This window comes from Mobula hypostoma, chromosome 1 (assembly GCF_963921235.1).
Source record: "Mobula hypostoma chromosome 1, sMobHyp1.1, whole genome shotgun sequence".
Lineage (NCBI taxonomy): Eukaryota > Metazoa > Chordata > Chondrichthyes > Myliobatiformes > Myliobatidae > Mobula > Mobula hypostoma.
In genome coordinates, this window is record NC_086097.1 from 169,248,889 (window position 1) to 169,266,567 (window position 17,679).

The 17,679-nt window shown below is 42.0% G+C and overlaps 1 protein-coding gene across 1 annotated transcript in view; it reads right to left on the reverse strand.

Moving 5' to 3' along the window:
- The window catches only part of LOC134342575 (centrosomal protein of 192 kDa-like), a 62,836-nt gene extending 45,537 nt beyond the window's left edge, over positions 1-17,299 (reverse strand). The window contains exons 1-6 of the mRNA XM_063040890.1: positions 17,286-17,299; positions 10,018-10,171; positions 9,687-9,865; positions 8,322-8,439; positions 5,416-5,515; positions 2,056-2,251 (exon numbers count right to left, since the gene is read on the reverse strand). Of these exons, the coding sequence (XP_062896960.1) occupies positions 2,056-2,251; positions 5,416-5,515; positions 8,322-8,439; positions 9,687-9,865; positions 10,018-10,171; positions 17,286-17,298 (760 nt within the window). The 5' untranslated portion in view covers position 17,299. The remainder of the gene's footprint in view (positions 1-2,055; positions 2,252-5,415; positions 5,516-8,321; positions 8,440-9,686; positions 9,866-10,017; positions 10,172-17,285) is intronic.
- Positions 17,300-17,679: the final 380 nt, after the last annotated feature.

The following is a 17,679-nucleotide window of genomic DNA, read 5'->3' on the forward strand; positions in this document are numbered from 1 at the left end:
GGTGAGGACCAGGGGAACCCTATTCCTAGTGGGGTGGTGGGAGGATGAAGTGAGAGCAGATGTACGTGAAATGGGGGAGATGCGTTTAAGAGCAGAGTTGATAGTGGAGGAAGGGAAGCCACTTTCTTTAAAAAATGAAGACATCTCCCTCGTCCTAGAATGAAAAGCCTCATCCTGAGAGCAGATGCGGCGGAGACGGAGGAATTGCGAGAAGGGGATGGCGTTTTTGCAAGAAACAGGGTAAGAAGAGGAATAGTCCAGATAGCTGTGAGAGTCAGTAGGCTTATAATAGACATCAGTGGATAAGCTGTCTCCAGAGACAGAGACAGAAAGATCTAGAAAGGGGAGGGAGGTGTCGGAAATGGACCAGGTAAACTTGAGGGCAGGGTGAAAGTTGGAGGCAAAGTTAATAAAGTTATTAAATTTATTAATAAAGTTAATAAATAATGACTCTCACAGCTATCGGGACTATTCGTCTTCTCACCCTGTCTCTTACAAAAACGCCATCCCCTTCTCGCAATTCCTCCGTCTCCGCCGCATCTGCTCTCAGGATGAGGCTTTTCATTCTAGGACGAGGGAGATGTCTTCATTTTTTAAAGAAAGGGGCTTCCCTTCCTCCACTATCAACTCTGCTCTTAAACGCATCTCCCCCATTTCACGTACATCTGCTCTCACTCCATCCTCCCACCACCCCACTAGGAATAGGGTTCCCCTGGTCCTCACCTACCACCCCACCAGCCTCCGGGTCCAACATATTATTCTCCGTAACTTCCGCCACCTCCAACGGGATCCCACCACTAAGCACATCTTTCCCTCCCCACCTCTCTCTGCATTCCGCAGGGATCGCTCCCTACACAACTCCCTTGTCCATTCGTCCCCCCCATCCCTCCCCACTGATCTCCCTCCTGGCACTTATCCGTGTAAGCGGAACAAGAGCTACACATGCCCTTACACTTCCTCCCTTACCACCATTCAGGGCCCCAAACAGTCCTTCCAGGTGAGGCATCACTTCACCTGTGAGTCGACTGGGGTGATATACTGCGTCCGGTGCTCCCAATGTGGCCTTTTATATATTGGTGAGACCCGACGCAGACTGGGAGACCGCTTTGCTGAACATCTACGCTCTGTCCGCCAGAGAAAGCAGGATCTCCCAGTGGCCACACATTTTAATTCCACATCCCATTCCCATTCTGACATGTCTATCCACGGCCTCCTCTACTGTAAAGATGAAGCCACACTCAGGTTGGAGGAACAACACCTTATATTCCGTCTGGGTAGCCTCCAACCTGATGGCATGAACATCGACTTCTCTAACTTCCGCTAAGGCCCCACCTCCCCCTCGTACCCCATCTGTTACTCATTTTTATGCACACATTCTTTCTCTCACTCTCCTTTTTCTCCCTCTGTCCCTCTGAATATACCTCTTGCCCATCCTCTGGGTCAACCCACCCCCCTTGTCTTTCTTCCCGGACCTCCTGTCCCATGATCCTCTCGTATCCCCTTTTGCCTATCACCTGTCCAGCTCTTGGCTCCATCCCTCCCCCTCCTGTCTTCTCCTATCATTTTGCATCTCCCCCTCCCCCTCCAGCTTTCAAATCCCTTACTCACTCTTCCTTCAGTTAGTCCTGACGAAGGGTCTCGGCCTGAAACGTCGACTGCGCCTCTTCCTATAGATGCTGCTTGGCCTGCTGCGTTCACCAGCAACTTTGATGTATGTTACTTTATTAATCCACCTACAGAAATTGACATCCTATCTCTACTATCTTCTATCTCCAAAGTCTCAACAATTTGCAGATCACAAACTGACCCAAACCTCCGTGAAACATAGTTATAATCTTGTCAGACCATATGGCAATGGAAATCTCAGACCTTTATGAATTTATCTGTGTGGATATCCTGATTTAACAAAAACAACTTTCTAAAATTCAGATTTAAATTCAAGTGATGGGATGGTGCATAAAGAGATAATTTGCAGTCTAGTTATCTACAGACATAATGGAAATCCAAAAAATATATACCCTCCCTACCCCCTAATCATTATTCTCCCTACTTTACCTGAACTAGACCCTGGTGATATTGAGGGAAAATTTATAGTTTGGTTCTTTATCTTCAATTTTGTAGGTGTAGACTTTAATTGGATCTTTGCTGTATGACGGTAAGGTGTCCAAGGTTCCATGCACACTGCTGCTTCTGGGCTTTGTACAGTTGCACAATTGTCAATCATGGCACCTTGAATTTCGACCTTTATTAACTGAAAATAAAATAAAAATGAAATTAAGAATTAGGTAGCATTTAATACTGCAATACAAGATGTTTATGTCTTCAAAATCCTTCTGCAATCTGAAAAGCCATATTTAATTTACAGAAACACACATCACAGTTGCTGGTGAACACAGCAGGCCAGGCAGCATCTCTAGGAAGAGGTACAGTCGACGTTTCAGGCCGGGACCCTTCATCAGGACGAACTGAAGAAAGAGCTAGTCAGAGATTTAAAGGTGGGAGGGGGAGGGGGAAATCCAAAATGATAGGAGAAGACTGGAGGGGGAGGGATGGAGCCAAGAGCTGGACAGGTGATTGGCAAAAAAGATATGAGAGGATCACGGGACAGGAGGCCCAGGGAGAAGGAAAAGGGGGAGGGAGGGGAAAAAACCCAGAGGATGGGCAAGGGGTATAGTCAAAGGGACAGAGGGAGAAAAAGGAGAATGAGAGAAAGAATGTGTGTATATAAATAACGGATGGGGTACGAGGGGGAGGTGGGGCATTAGCGGAAGTTAGAGAAGTCAATGTTCATGCCATCAGGTTGGAGGCCACCCAGATGGAATATAAGGTGTTGTTCCTCCAAACTGAGTGTGGCTTCATCTTTACAGTAGAGGGGGCCATGGATAGACATGTCAGAATGGGAATGGGATGTGGAATTAAAATGTGTGGCCACTGGGAGATCCTGCTTTCTCTGGCGGACAGAGCGTAGGTGTTCAGCAAAATGATCTCCCAGTCTGCGTCGGATCTCGCCAACATATAGAAGGCCACATCGGGAGCACCGGACACAGTATATCACCCCAGCCGACTCACAGGTGAAGTGTCGCCTCACCTGGAAGGACTGTCTGGGGCCCTGAAAGGTGGTGAGGAAGGAAGTGTAAGGGCATGTGTAGCACCTGTTCCTCTTACAAGGATAAGTGCCAGGAGGGAGATCAGTGGGGAGGGATGGGGGGAATGGATGGACAAGGGAGTCATGTAGGGAGCGATCCCTGTGGAAAGCAGAAAGGTGGGGGGGGGGGAGGGAAAGATGTGCTTGGTGGTGGGATTCCGTTGGAGGTGGCGGAAGTTACGGAGAATAATATGTTGGACCCGGAGGCTGGTGGGGTGGTAGGTGAGGACCAGGGGAACCCTATTCCTAATGGGGTGGCAGGAGGATGGAGTGAGAGCAGATGTTCATGAAATGGGGGAGATGCGTTTGAGAGCAGAGTTGATGGTGGAGGAAGGGAAGCCCCTTTCTTTAAAAAAGGAGGACATCTCCCTCGTCCTGGAATGAAAAGCCTCATCCTGAGAGCAGATGCGGCGGAGACGGAGGAATTGCGAGAAGGGGATGGCATTTTTGCAAGAGACTGGGTGAGAAGAGGAATAGTCCAGATAGCTGTGATAGTCAGTAGGCTTATAGTAGACATCAGCAGATAAGCTGTCTCCAGAGATAGAGACAGAAAGATCTAGAAAGGGGAGGGAGGTGTCGGAAATGGACCAGGTAAACTTGAGGACAGGGTGAAAGTTGGAGGCAAAGTTAATAAAGTCAACAAGCTCAGCATGCATGCAGGAAGCAGCGCCAATGCAGTCGTCGATGTAGTGAAGGAAAAGTGCAGGACAGATATCAGAATAGGTGCAGAACATAGATTGTTCTACCTCTTCCTAAAGATGCTGCCTGGCCTGCTGCGTTCACCAGCAACCTTGATGCGTGTTGCTTGAATTTCCAGCATCTGCAGAATTCCTCATGTTTGCGTTTTTGATTTACAGAAATGTCATTCTTGATACAAATTGGCAATATTGCAAACAGCAATAACCAACCCAGACTCAGAACAGCACAAAAGCATATAATGTGTTCTGCAGAGTCTTTACTTCTAAATTAAATATAAAATCTGTGTTACTCTATTTTTATCCCACATTTCACAATTCTATACATTACACTCCATTTTCCTACCATTTCACTAAGAATAATACTTACAGAAATCTCTCTCAAATCTACTGCTTCGTTATCTTTTCTGCATGAAAAAAAAGGATATATCGCAATCTGCAGTATTTAGCATTCTTGTTTCCTGGGTGATTTCATTTGCCACTGAATTGAGAAGCTTTTCTTTACGATGTCGAATTTCAAAATTCATTAAAACATTTTCTAACCTCTTGACCTCTACTCCACAAAAAAATTACTAACAGTATTCACAACCATCCCATCAACTCTCTCACCTTACATAGCTTCACTGCTCCCAATTTTATCTGACATTACCACATATCCAATTATATTCTCCTTCCAACTTCCCTTTTCATGGATAAAGTTCAAGATCACCTACAACTGCAATTTCAAACCTTTTACTAATCACCTTTTGATCCCATTTTCAATACCTTTCTAAATATTTGTTCAATCACATCCTTGATTCTAATTTTGATGGCATTGTTCAGTTAAACAAAATTGGTTGAAAGCTAATTGCATTTGTAGGCAAAAATACCCCAACGTATTTCATCCATGTTTAATTAGCTAAAACCAAGTTAAACAAAAGAAGGTGGTTTTAGGATAAGTGACCAAAATTTGCTTGATTGTTTTAAAGAGATTCTTAAGGGATAGAAAGACACAGGAAAGGCAATACTTCACCTGCAAGTATCCTAAGAATATAGAACAGTGCAGTACAAGAACAGATACTTCTCCACCAGAGTCAAAAAATAAAATCTAGCCAACCCCATCTGCCTAGATACGGGATATACCCTTCTATTCCCTGCCTGTCGATGAGCCTGTCTGCCTCTTCTACTTCCCCAATAGTGTGCTCCAGGCAATGATCAATGCCTCTCATAATTTTATAAACTTCTATCAGATCACCCATCAGTTTCTGATATTGCAGAGAATACAATCCAAATTTGCTCAACCTCCCAGAGCTAATAATCTCCAATCCAGGCAACATCTTGATTAACCATGCATTTCTAATACAATTGAAATAAAGTAATATGTAGCCCTTTGTAAATATGAGGACCAAATGCATACAAACATATTACCCAAAAGGAATCGCTGCATCATTAAGGTTCTCATCAAATCTGCTTTAATTGGCTGATCAAATTGCTAACTTTAACCGGAACAGACACCTGTCTAGAGTAAAAAAGTTTTTTACAAAACCCAATCCCCATTAAAAACATTGTTAACAGCCAAATTAAATTATTTCCTACCTCTTCCGTGTTGTCACAGTGCACATAAAGATGTCCTGTTCGTGAGACAGATGTTTTAGCAATGAGAGGTTTTAGACACACAAGAATTAACATGTGGCTCCTGATAGAAAAATAAAGTTTATTTTCCACTGTGACAAATCAAAGGATTTTCTAGATTTATATATTTTTGACAATCTTAAGTAATGGAACATCAAATAACTGCTTTCAATGTACATATAATGTAGCAACAGGAAACAATGAATAACATCCTTAAACATCATTTTACCTTTTGTATAAATGACCCAAAAAAAATCTGCTCACAGTACATGCTTAATTCTCAAAATAAAAGCTCCCGCAATGGAAGCAGCCCACTGCATTATAGCTTCCATAGTAACTACAAAATAAAATTCTGAGGAAAATTGACTCTGGTTCACTTATCGACAACTTAAAGTTTCAGGTAAAATTTACAGACGATGGGGACTGTGCAATTGGTTTATTATCACGTGCAAGATGAAGTGAAAACCTTTTGCTTACATGCCATCCAGACAGATCAAACACAAGTACTTTGAGGCAGTACATAAGGAACAACAACAACATCATAATACATAATATAGTGTTACAGCTACAGACAAAGTGAAGTACAGATAGACAAATGAGACGCAGGAGCCATAACAAGGTAGACTGGTGCGTTAATAGGTGCTGAAACTAACTCTACTGTAATTCAGGGACAAACTTTTTAAAAAACAAACATCCAGATGAACTCAAAGGGTTGGGTAGCACTGGTGGGAGGAAAAGTAGTTGACATTTCAGGTTGAAAACCTGCAAAAAATCTGATGCAGCTGGTACAGGGTTTTGGGCTGAAACTTCAACAATTTCTTTTCTCTCTCAAATGCTGTTCATCGACCTGCTAAATTTCTCAAGATTCCAGTACCTGCAGTCTTTTGGGTCTCCAAATGTTTTAATCCAGTGGTTAAAGACAAAATCTATTTCTCACTTGAATTGTTAGGTTTTTTGACAGGAATAACTCAAGTGTTGGACAAAGACTGAATGGTAGCCTTCAGAAAGTAGAGAAGTTTTCAAAGCAGAGGGAAAAATAAATTTCAAGATTTTAAAGTTTCAGGTTATGTATTTGGCAATTTAAAAAATAATTTTGTAATTGCCTTCTGCATACAATTTAAACAAGTTGATGCTAAAGAATGCAAAAATATAATTACAATACTCAGTCAAGGCTACAGGTTGCTGTGAACAAAGTCAAGTGAGTAAATCAATTAACACACATAAAAGTTGCTGGTGAATGCAGCAGGCCAGGCAGCATCTCTAGGAGGAGGTACAGTCAACGTTTCGGGCCGAGACCCTTCGTCAGGACTAACTGAAGGACGAGTGAGTAAGGGATTTGAAAGTTGGAGGGGGAGGGGGAGATCCAAAATGATAGGAGAAGACAGGAGGGGGAGGGATAGAGCCAAGAGCTGGACAGGTGATAGGCAAAAGGGGATACAAGAGGATCATGGGACAGGAGGTCCGGGAAGAAAGACAAGGTGGGGGGGGACCCAGAGGATGGGCAAGGGGTATATTCAGAGGGACAGAGGGAGAAAAAGGAGAGTGAGAGAAAGAATGTGTGTATAAAAATAAGTAACAGATGGGGTACGAGGGGGAGGTGGGGCATTAGCGGAAGTTAGAGAAGTCGATGTTCATGCCATCAGGTTGGAGGCTACCCAGACGGAATATAAGGTGTTGTTCCTCCAACCTGAGTGTGGCTTCATCTTTACAGTAGTGTAGGCCGTGGATAGTCATGTCAGAATGGGAATGGGATGTAGAATTAAAATGTGTGGCCACTGGGAGATCCTGCTTCCTCTGGCGGACAGAGCGTAGGTGTTCAGCAAAGCGGTCTCCCAGTCTGTGTCGGGTCTCGCCAATATATAAAAGGCCACATCGGGAGCACCGGACGCAGTATATCACCCCAGCCGACTCACAGGTGAAGTGTTGCCTCACCTGGAAGGACTGTTTGGGGCCTGAATGGTGGTAAGGGAGGAAGTGTAAGGGCATGTGTAGCACTTGTTCCGCTTACACGGATAAGTGCCAGGAGGGAGATCAGTGGGGAGGGATGGGGGGGACAAATGGACAAGGGAGTCGCGTGGGGAGCGATCCCTGTGGAATGCAGAGAGGAGAGAGTGGGGAGGGAAAGATGCGCTTAGTGGTGGGATCCCGTTGGAGATGGCGGAAGTTACGGAGAATAATATGTTGGACCCGGAGGCTGGTGGGGTGGTAGGTGAGGACCAGGGGAACCCTATTCCTACTCCATCCGCCCGCCACTCCACTCCACTCCAAGGGTCTCGGCCTGAAACGTCGACTGCACCTCTTCCTAGAGATGCTGCCTGGCCTGCTGCGTTCACCAGCAACTTTTATGTGTGTTGCTTGAATTTCCAGCATCTGCAGAATTCCTGTTGTTTGAGTAAACCAACTGATGGAAGAACAGGAACCAAACACTGGCCCAAATTGTGAGATAGAAAAAGGAGTGAGGTAATGAACATTTACTCATACTAGGGGCAACTCATAACACCTTCCAGTGGCTGTGATCACATAAATGGCACAGAGAGAAAAGGGCAAACTTCCATCCCTTGAGGATATTGGTGAAATGAAAATTCAGCAGTTTCAGGAGTTGCATATTCTTTTTGTTTCCCGGTGTCATAGCTAGATTGGAATTAATTTCTCAACATCTTTAATTCTCATTTTAGGAATATATTATACATATGCCTTTTCATTAACAACAATCTACTGAACTACTGCTGGAAATATGGGAAGCAGTTAGCAAAAGAACATGTAGATACTATGGGGTGGGGTGAAGGGAAGGAGAATCATCAATACATTAAATTAGAGAGATAAGCCTTTGAAGATGCATTTAATTGTTGCATAAATGAGCTTTTACCTACTCTGGATCAAGAACTCCATGCTGGGGTGTCACTGTTAATGAGTGTGCTGGCCAGGAAAGTTCAAAAGACAAAGATCGAGTGGAATGGTTTATGATCTGCATTCTCTCTGCAAAACCATCTATAATAAAATAGTAACCAAACAAAGCTATTAAAATGTTTTTAATCTAGTTCTCAAATTTACATTGCTAGAATGTATTAGTACTCCGATTACCTAGAGTGTGTATACACGCACTTAATACATTGCAAACATTGAGAATTATATTACTTTCCAAATTAAGCTGTTGCTCACATTTCAACATTCTATTAAATCCATCACTCTATTGCAGTTAAGGTTGTCATAATTCTTAAACACAGTCTATGTACTTGGTATATTCATTCCTCTGGAGAACAAGTGGAGACATTCTGCAATCTCCAAAGAGTCACTTATCATGATCAATGTGGCTATCAAATTAACAAGAATGGATGGTATTTTCATCAACACGCACACCTAATCAGATCTTCTAGTCTGGGCTGCAATAACTCATTTCTTCTTGCTTATTGAAGCATGAAAGATCATAAACTTTGCTCAACAGTTACATATTTTGGGCCATCATTGGAGGACAACTAATGCTTTGAAGTTTCATGAGAGCTGAAAAAACATGTGGAGTTAAATACAGATCACTTTTAATAATACATTAATTCAGTTACCATGTGTGATATTCCCCTTGCCATTACTTGTCTTTTTAGTTCTTTGTCCCAATCATTCTTCAGCCTCATCCTACTGAAACTCAGAAACTCGATGTCACATCTTTCCACCTGACAAACAATGGACTCGCCCATTTCAATTCTACCCTCCCGCTCCACACCCCTCATACAGCTAATGCTGCGAATCACTCTGCTGTTGCCAGTTATTGCTTGACCTGGCCCAACTAGCTGAACCACCCCCCGCAACCTCCCATCATAAATCTCTGTTTTATGATCATTCCCCTTTAATTATTCAATCCCTTATTGCTTTTCATCAGCTTTCATTTGTTTTAATCTATTCCACAATTTCCGTGTTTATGAATGCTCTTTAAAAACTTTCCAATGAATCAGAATCAGGATCAGAATGAAAGGCTTTTGTGCCAAAATGTTAACTGTCTGGACACATATCTCCTCTGATAGTTTCAAATTCACAGCATCTGCAGTACTTTATCTTTACCTTTACTGGGAAAAGGAAATAGTACTTTAATGGACATTATTTTGAGGAATGTATGTAATAAGGTGGCCCATCGTTTCTAGCTGATGGAATAAACGAATTGTTAAGTGATGAGTGTTAACATGAAGCCTTCAATTAATGCATCTTTCCTTGTTTAACCAAGACATTCCAATATGGCACATACTCACCCACTGATGGTATCGTAAGAATTAAATGCTTAGGCCGCACTGTCCATGACTTTGGTTTCAGTAACTGGTTTTGTACTTTATTTGAAGTATGCAAAAATAATGGAAAGCTTTGTAGTTCACTCATTGCACGAAAATCCAACGTGGAATTGGCCGGATCCCTTTCTGAGGTTCCCAGCACACTACAATAAAATTACAATCAGATCACTTACCAAATAGTTTCAGTTACATCAAAATATTCTTCAGATGAACATTGAATTTAAATTAACAAATGCATGATTAACCATTATTCTAATTTTAAATTTTGAATTGTTTCTTCAAATTCTGCAGATACCTTTCTGAACAAAGACTCATCCCAAGGGAAGATGAAAATGAATCCAAGTCTTCTGTATCATTTGGATCAGTCAGTGGAGATATCTTAGTTCGATAGTGAGCTCGGTGGTGATTTGGTGTCTTTAATTGTTTGTAGATAGCACGGAAGCAAAAATCTGTAATAGATCATGTATTTCTTTAATTTCATACAACAATAGTTTCAGTGTTTTGAAATAAACTGCATTTATATGTGGTATAATCAAGTACAATTACATTGCTCAACAAATCCTTGAACAAAAGTGATCAGCGTGGAGAAGGAAGTCTCCAGCCAAAGGAAAGGACACCGTATATTATAATCCTACCACAACATTGACATCAGCTGAAAAAGGTTAATTGCAGTGGTGCGCTCACAGACAATTCATCTGCTCAGGAAGTACATTTCCTCTGAGGATTTAGCTGAAGGGAGGCATCTTCATCCCTGAAGTCAAAGAAGATAGCATTTAGCTATCTCCACATAACAAAAACCATGTACAGAAATATCGATGATCAAACTGGGCACCAGACTCCTGGTAGAAATTTGGCCAAACTATGCAACATCTTCAGTAACTGTGCAGATGGTTACATGGCTGTTCACCTGATCTGACTTGGAGCTATCCATTACAAGATAAACTTCCCGTTCTGTATTCTAAACGTCTGTAGACAGATCTTCTCAGACCACCATCTGGTTTTAGATTTTTGTTGCTGAATAATTGAAATCTTGATTCCTGCTTGGAAGTGATCCAGGAAAAGATGCTACAAGATCCACATTCTGCTCCGTGAAGTAGGGCGAGGCCCAAAAATTCTAGCAGTCCCACAAAGGGATTTCTGCTTTAAAACAAAATCCTTCTCATGTCAGTACTGAATGGTTCTTATTCTGAGAGAGTGACTCAGCTCTTGACACCTCAGATGGGGGAAAACATCAGAGACCAATGCACAGGAACAGGCCTCTTGGTCCACAATGTCTGCACCAAACTCAATTACACATTATTCTATCAAGCCCCATAAAAATTCTGCATCTTAATAAGATCATCTCACATTCTTACAAATAATGAAGGAAAATAGACTTGGTTTGCTTAATCTCTTCTCATACATCCTACCCATCATCCCAGAAATTTTTTTGGTTAACCTTCACAGCATTCGCTCAATTGTAAGTAAGGACTTGTACAGAGCATTTCAGATGCCATTGCCCTAGGCTCACTACAAATGCAGTAAAGCCTGATTTATACCTCTGTGTCAACGTGACGCCGTAACCTACACAAGTGGCCTATGTGCATTGTGAGCATTTATACTTGCGCGTTGGTGTGTCTGCGTTGCTCTGCAATTCGCACACGTCACGCATGCGCACACACCTGCCCGCACAAGTCTTCATGGTCATGGCAGTCTTTCTTGGGGTAAACAGGAAGCGAGTGTCTTTTTTCGTAAAAGCGAAATGTGTCCTCCATAATTTCGGAGGTCTGTAAAGCTTTATGGAAAGCATTGCAGCCAGAGTTCCTTCCCTGCCCTTCAGTCGCCCAATAGGAAGCTATTGCAGCATAGGATGAAATGCGATGATACCAAGCGGACCAATCACAGCTGTTGCATTCTGCGTTGCCGCGACGCACGGTTACATTTTGGGAGAGGTGCGCGTTGCAGCAACGCAGGCTTTCGCGTAGGGTTCCGCGTCAGCTTTGCAGCGATGCGTTGACGCAGAAGTATAAATCAGGCTTTAGACAACTATTTGTATTCAAATTCTCTTGCAATAAAAGACCAACATACTATTGATCTTCCCAATTGCTCGTTGAATCTGCTTATCAATTTAAATACAAGAGATTTTGCAGTTGCTGGAAATCCAGAGCAACACATATAAAATGCTGTGAGGAACTCAGAAGGTCAGGCAGCATCTATGGAAAGGAAAAAAAAAAATCAACATTTTGGGCTGAGACCCTTGAAGGGTTCTGATAAGTCTCAGCCTGAAATATCAACTGTTTTTTCCCTTTCCTTAGATGCTGTCAGACCTGCTGAGTTCCTCCAGCAGATTGAATGTGTTCTCTGCATATTAACTTTCAGTGACTTTTGTACAAAACGTAAGAGCAGAAGTCAGTCACCTGGCCTGTCGAGTCTGCTCCGCCATTCAATAAGATCATGTCTGATCTAGCCATGGACTCATCTCCACCTACCTCCCTTTTTCTCATAACCCTTAACACCCCTATTATGCAAAAATACCCGGTCCCTTCAGAACAAAAATTCCCTTTCAATTTCTCATCATTTAAGATATACTCCATTATTCTAGGTAAGATGGGCCCTTTGATTAAGGAGCTTCAACCAAGAAAAGCTTATGGATTAACACACTCAAATAAATTGAACACATTCTTCAAAGTAAGGCTGCTCTCTTTATCTGTCTAACTTTTTGTTATTTTTGAGCTTTTCTCCAAAGCCACCAGGAAGGATGAGGGCATAAAAGAAGGTGGCATGTCTGAATGACTATCGACTTGTGCCTCTGACATCAATTGCTATGAAGTGCTTCGAGCGATTGGTTATGGCACACATCAACCACAGCCTACTGGTCAGCCTGGAAGCTTTACAATTCGCCTACCAGAGCAACACGTCAACGGCAGATGCCATCTCTCTGGACCTACATTCCTCCTTAGAACACCTGGAGAATAAAGACGCATATGTAAGGCTCCTTTTCATTGACTACAGCTCTGCTTTTAATACCATCAGTCCAAATAAACTGATTCCTAAGCTCCGGAACCTGGGCCTTAGCACTCAGATCTGCAGCTGGATCTTCAACTTCCTCACAGACAGGACCCAGGCTGTAAAAATAGGGGACAAGCTCTCCTCTACAATCACTCTGAGCACCGGTGCCCCACAAAGCTGTGTACTCAGCCCTCTGCTGTACTCACTGTACACCCATGGTTGTGTAGTCAAGTTTCCATCGAACTCAATATATAAGTTTGCTGACAACACCACAACTTGTAGGCCGTATCTCGGGTAATGATGAGTTTGAGTACAGAGAGGAAATTAAGAACCTGGTGGCATGGTGCGAAGACAATAACCTATCCCTCAACGTCAGCAAGACGAAGGAACTGGTTGTTGACTTCAGAAGGAGTAGCAGACCACATGACCCAATTGACATCGGTGGTGCGCAAGTGGAACAGGTCAAAAGCTTTAAGTTCCTCAGGGTCAATATCACAAATGACCTGACTTGGTCCAACCAAGCAGAGTTCGCTGCCAAGAAGGCCCACCAGCGCCTTTACTTCCTGAGAAAGCTAAAGAAATTTGGCCTGTCCTAAAACACTCACTAATTTTTATAGATGCACCGAAGAAAGCATTCTTCTAGGGTGCATCACAACCTGGTATGGAAGTTGTCCTGTCCAAGACCGGAAAAAGCTGCAGAAGATCGTGAACACAGCCCAGCACATCACACAAACCAATCTTCCATCCTTGGACTCACTTTACTCTGCACGCTGTCGGAGCAGTGCTGCCAGGATAATCAAGGACACGACCCACCCAGCCAACACACTTTTCGTCCCTCTTCCCTCCAGGAGAAGGCTCAGGAGCTTGAAGACTCGTACGGCCAGATTTGGGAACAGCTTCTTTCCAACTGTGGTAAGACTGCAGAACGGATCCTGACCCGGATCTGGGCCGTACCCTCCAAATATCCAGACCTGCCTCTCAGTTTTTTTTTGCACTACCTTACTTTCCCTTTTCTATTTTCTATTTATGATTTATAATTTAAATTTTTAATATTCACTATTGATTTCTACTCCAGGGAGCGCGCAGCGCAGAATCAAATATCACTGTGATGATTGTATGCTCTAGTATCAATTGTTTAGCCAGAATAAAGTAAAGAAGCAACGATCCCAGCAGCAGATTAAAGCCTCCCTGTAAATGAATAATATGGTCATTTTCTGCTTGGATCTACTATTGGTCTGAAAACTGACAGGATCTCAGGGGCAGGAAAAGCAACCAGTGTGACCCCTATTCTGGTGACTATTGTGTACCCAAACACCAAGCTGAACAACAGGTTGAGGTTCTCCATATTCCCACTGTGGGAAAGGATAGATTTAATCATTTGGCTAGAAGGTTGCCCTAATGCCCCTGGAAGGAAAGGTTGCATAGGCACATACTTTTATCTACAATTAGGCAAGATATGTACCGAATATCCTCTTGCCCTTATTGGAAAAGGCAATGCTAGGTTCTGTTAGATCTTCCTTGAGCAGATTATCAAAGCTATTTGACAGAATGCCTGAGAACTGTCATAGTCATACTTTATTGATCCCGGGGGAAATTGGTTTTTGTTACAGTTGCACCATAAATAAATAGTAATACAACCAGAAATAATTAAATAGTAATATGTAAATTACACCAGATGGAAATAAGTCCAGGACCAGCCTATTGGCTCAGGGTTTCTGACCCTCCAAGGGAGGAGTTGTAAAGTTTGATGTCCACAGGCAGGAATGACTTCCTATGACGCTCTGTGCTGCATCTCGGTGGAATGAGTCTCTGGCTGAATGTACTCCTGTGCCCAACCAGTACATTATGTAGTGGATGGGAGACATTGTCCCAGATGGCATGCAACTTGGACGGCATCCTCTTTTCAGACACCACCGTCAAACAAGCATCAAGACTTAGCTAAAACACACAGATTGCTACAGGAACTCAGCAAGTCAAGCAGCACGTATGGAGTCAACACTTCAAGCCGAGACCGTTCATCAGCTTAGCTGGTGACGAGAAAGGCCCCCCTTTCTCAGATTGTTCAGCTTGGCGAGAATTCAACAGCACTATTATTGTCACCAAGGCAACTCCAGTGCGACCGAATCCATCAGCCTTATTGAATGTGCATTTGCCAAGGAAAGGCTGGAAATAGATGTGTGCCCTTTGACGAGAATCTTCCCCAACAGTTACACACTGTATAGGCCGTTCACACACCAAGACAAATATCAAACTCTGCTGGAGGATCATTGCTATGAAAGGTATTCTTTGCTCTGCCCATTACTTGCTGCTGTTCCATTAGGATTGCCCAAAACTGTTTGCTCTAGAGTGGCACATTAGAATCATATTTATCATCACTGACATATATCTCATAAAATTTGTTTTACATCCCACAATTGAGGACTGTTGGAAAACTGATTAAGATATATAAGGAAAAGCCACAGCTTAAAATCCTCCTGCCATTGCACAATGTCACAAAAATGAGGGTACTATAAACGGAAGAAAAGAACCCTCAGGCTGATTGTGGCAGAGTGCATATCAGGCAAGTAACACATGTTGATATAAAATGAATCTTGCAAATGGAATAGGGCACCTCTTTGTACCATGTACAGTGCTGAATGAATACCATTCTTGATGTATGAGCAATGACAACAACATTTTTGAAAAAAAACTAACAAAGCTGGCACACTTGGGACTCAATTGCTCAACTTCTTGCTTGCTTAAATTAATGAAACACCACAGTTGCAGCTTAGTTTCTTTATCTACGATAATGCAAGTCTTTCTTCTCTGTATTTGAGCAATTATTGCATCTGTAACATGCTTCAGTATGCACAATACCCACTTATATTTAAATGCCACCACACTACTAAACATACAAAATTAGTTGCATGTTCAACTGGTAGGTAATCATTTGATATATCTAGCAAATGATAGATCTATCTACTCTTTCTCCTTTGCTTTTACACTTTAATGGCCTATATCTGTTTCTGATTTTTAATGATTTCGCATTTAACTTCCCAGATTCTTCAAATCAAGATCTGCACATGCTTACAAGAGGTCCTGATATTTAGTCACTTAAAATTCTAACAGTAATCTGCAGAGATCAATAAAATATCCCAACAACTGCCATTACATTTAGATCCTCACCCATTATATTTGTGACTAACCAATATACAACTATGTTTCTAACTCAACGTATCCAGTTCAGAGATCCTTCAGTTACCCTTTTGCTAAAATATTCCCAGAAATGAAGGACCACTAACATTAGTTAACCTTACAGTTAGGCACAATATCATGAAGGGCATAGATAGGATGAAAGCATATGGTCTTTTTCCTAGGGTAAGTAATCAAAAACAAAAGGGCACAGATTAGAGGGGGAAGAGGTTAAAGCAGCATAAGTGACAACTTCTTCACACAGAGTGGTGTACACAAGGAATAAGATGCCAGAGAAATTAATTAAGGTAGGTATATTAACAATGGTTAAGACATTTGAACAGGTACATGGGTAGAAAAGGCTTAAAGGGATATTGGCCAAATGCTGGCACATGAGACTAGTTCAAATGGTTGAGTTGGGCCAAAGGGCCTGATTTTGTACTGTACGACTCAATAATTTGAATTAGTCAAGTGAAAATAATTGAAGATTTGAAAATTCCAGGGATGAGAGTTTGTGACCACAATCTTCTAGATACAAAACCCATTTCTGTGTAAAGGTACACAGAAACTTACACTTTTCCTAACTTGTTTATCAAAAAAAAAATCAACTATCAAAATCTGGCTTCTGTCCCCTTCTCTCCAGTCTTAATGAAGAATCTTGACCTAAAATATCAACTTTTTATTCCCCTCCATAGATACTGACTTGCTAAGCTCCCCTAACCTTGTGTGTTTTAAACATTCAGTCAAGTTGAAGGTGACACTTTCACTTGCCAAATGGTAGAAGTGAGATCCTCATAGAGCATTTACACCAAAAAATAACATAATGTACAACTTCCTGCACTGCAACCGAAATCCTGGAGTCACCCTAACATAGAAAAGCAGGGGAAATTATTTTTTTAAATCTGAGTTTTAACTTTTTAAATATTTTTTAAAATCACCTTGTTTATCACGTGTGTTCTGCAATTCAATGACAATAGGGATCCAAGATGAACCTTCCTGAAATCATATTCTTTTATTTTTACAATAAATACCTTACTTTAAAAAAACTGCAGCTGGACGCTTCATATAGCACTATAGTTATTTACTAATAGCCTTAGTGCATTCAGTGTTCACACCCAAATAAGGTTTTAAAAGGCAAATCAGCAGTTTAAATAGTATTGTACTCCAAAAAGTGACCAACGATGAAATTAACACAAAAATAAGCTCTACAAGGTGGTGTTTGGTTAGATGTTATAATGCATGGGTACTATAATATTTAAATAGATTAAGAATTACAACATTAACCTATAATTTATATTTAAAAAATTAAAGCCTTCTATTGTCTAAAACAATTTAGGTCTACAAGACGCTCGTCAATCATACAAGCAAATAACTCCTTTTCCCACCAAATCCAACTGTCCTAACCGTCTCTTTCCATCTTCGCGCCACTTCTTTCTGTCGTCACTTCCCTTATTCGCCGCATCAACTGCGCTGAACAATTGGACGCAAGAGGAGGAACGCGTTGGGACGTAAAGTCCGCGATGGAGCGGAGCCCCGCCCCCGAACACTGCGTCACCCACAGGACCGCTGCATTCCGTAGCTACGTGAGCTCTGTCAATTTATCATCCCCAGGGTCCTGAAGTCCCACCGTCAGCTGTTTCCCTCTGTACTGATGCTTCCTGACCTGCTGAGTATTTCCATTTTTATTATAGATTTTTGGCTTCAGATTATTTACCTCGTATACTGAACATGATTTGGTATTCTAAAGACGAGAGAGATCTGGAACAACACGCATAAAATGCTGAGGAACTCAGCAGGT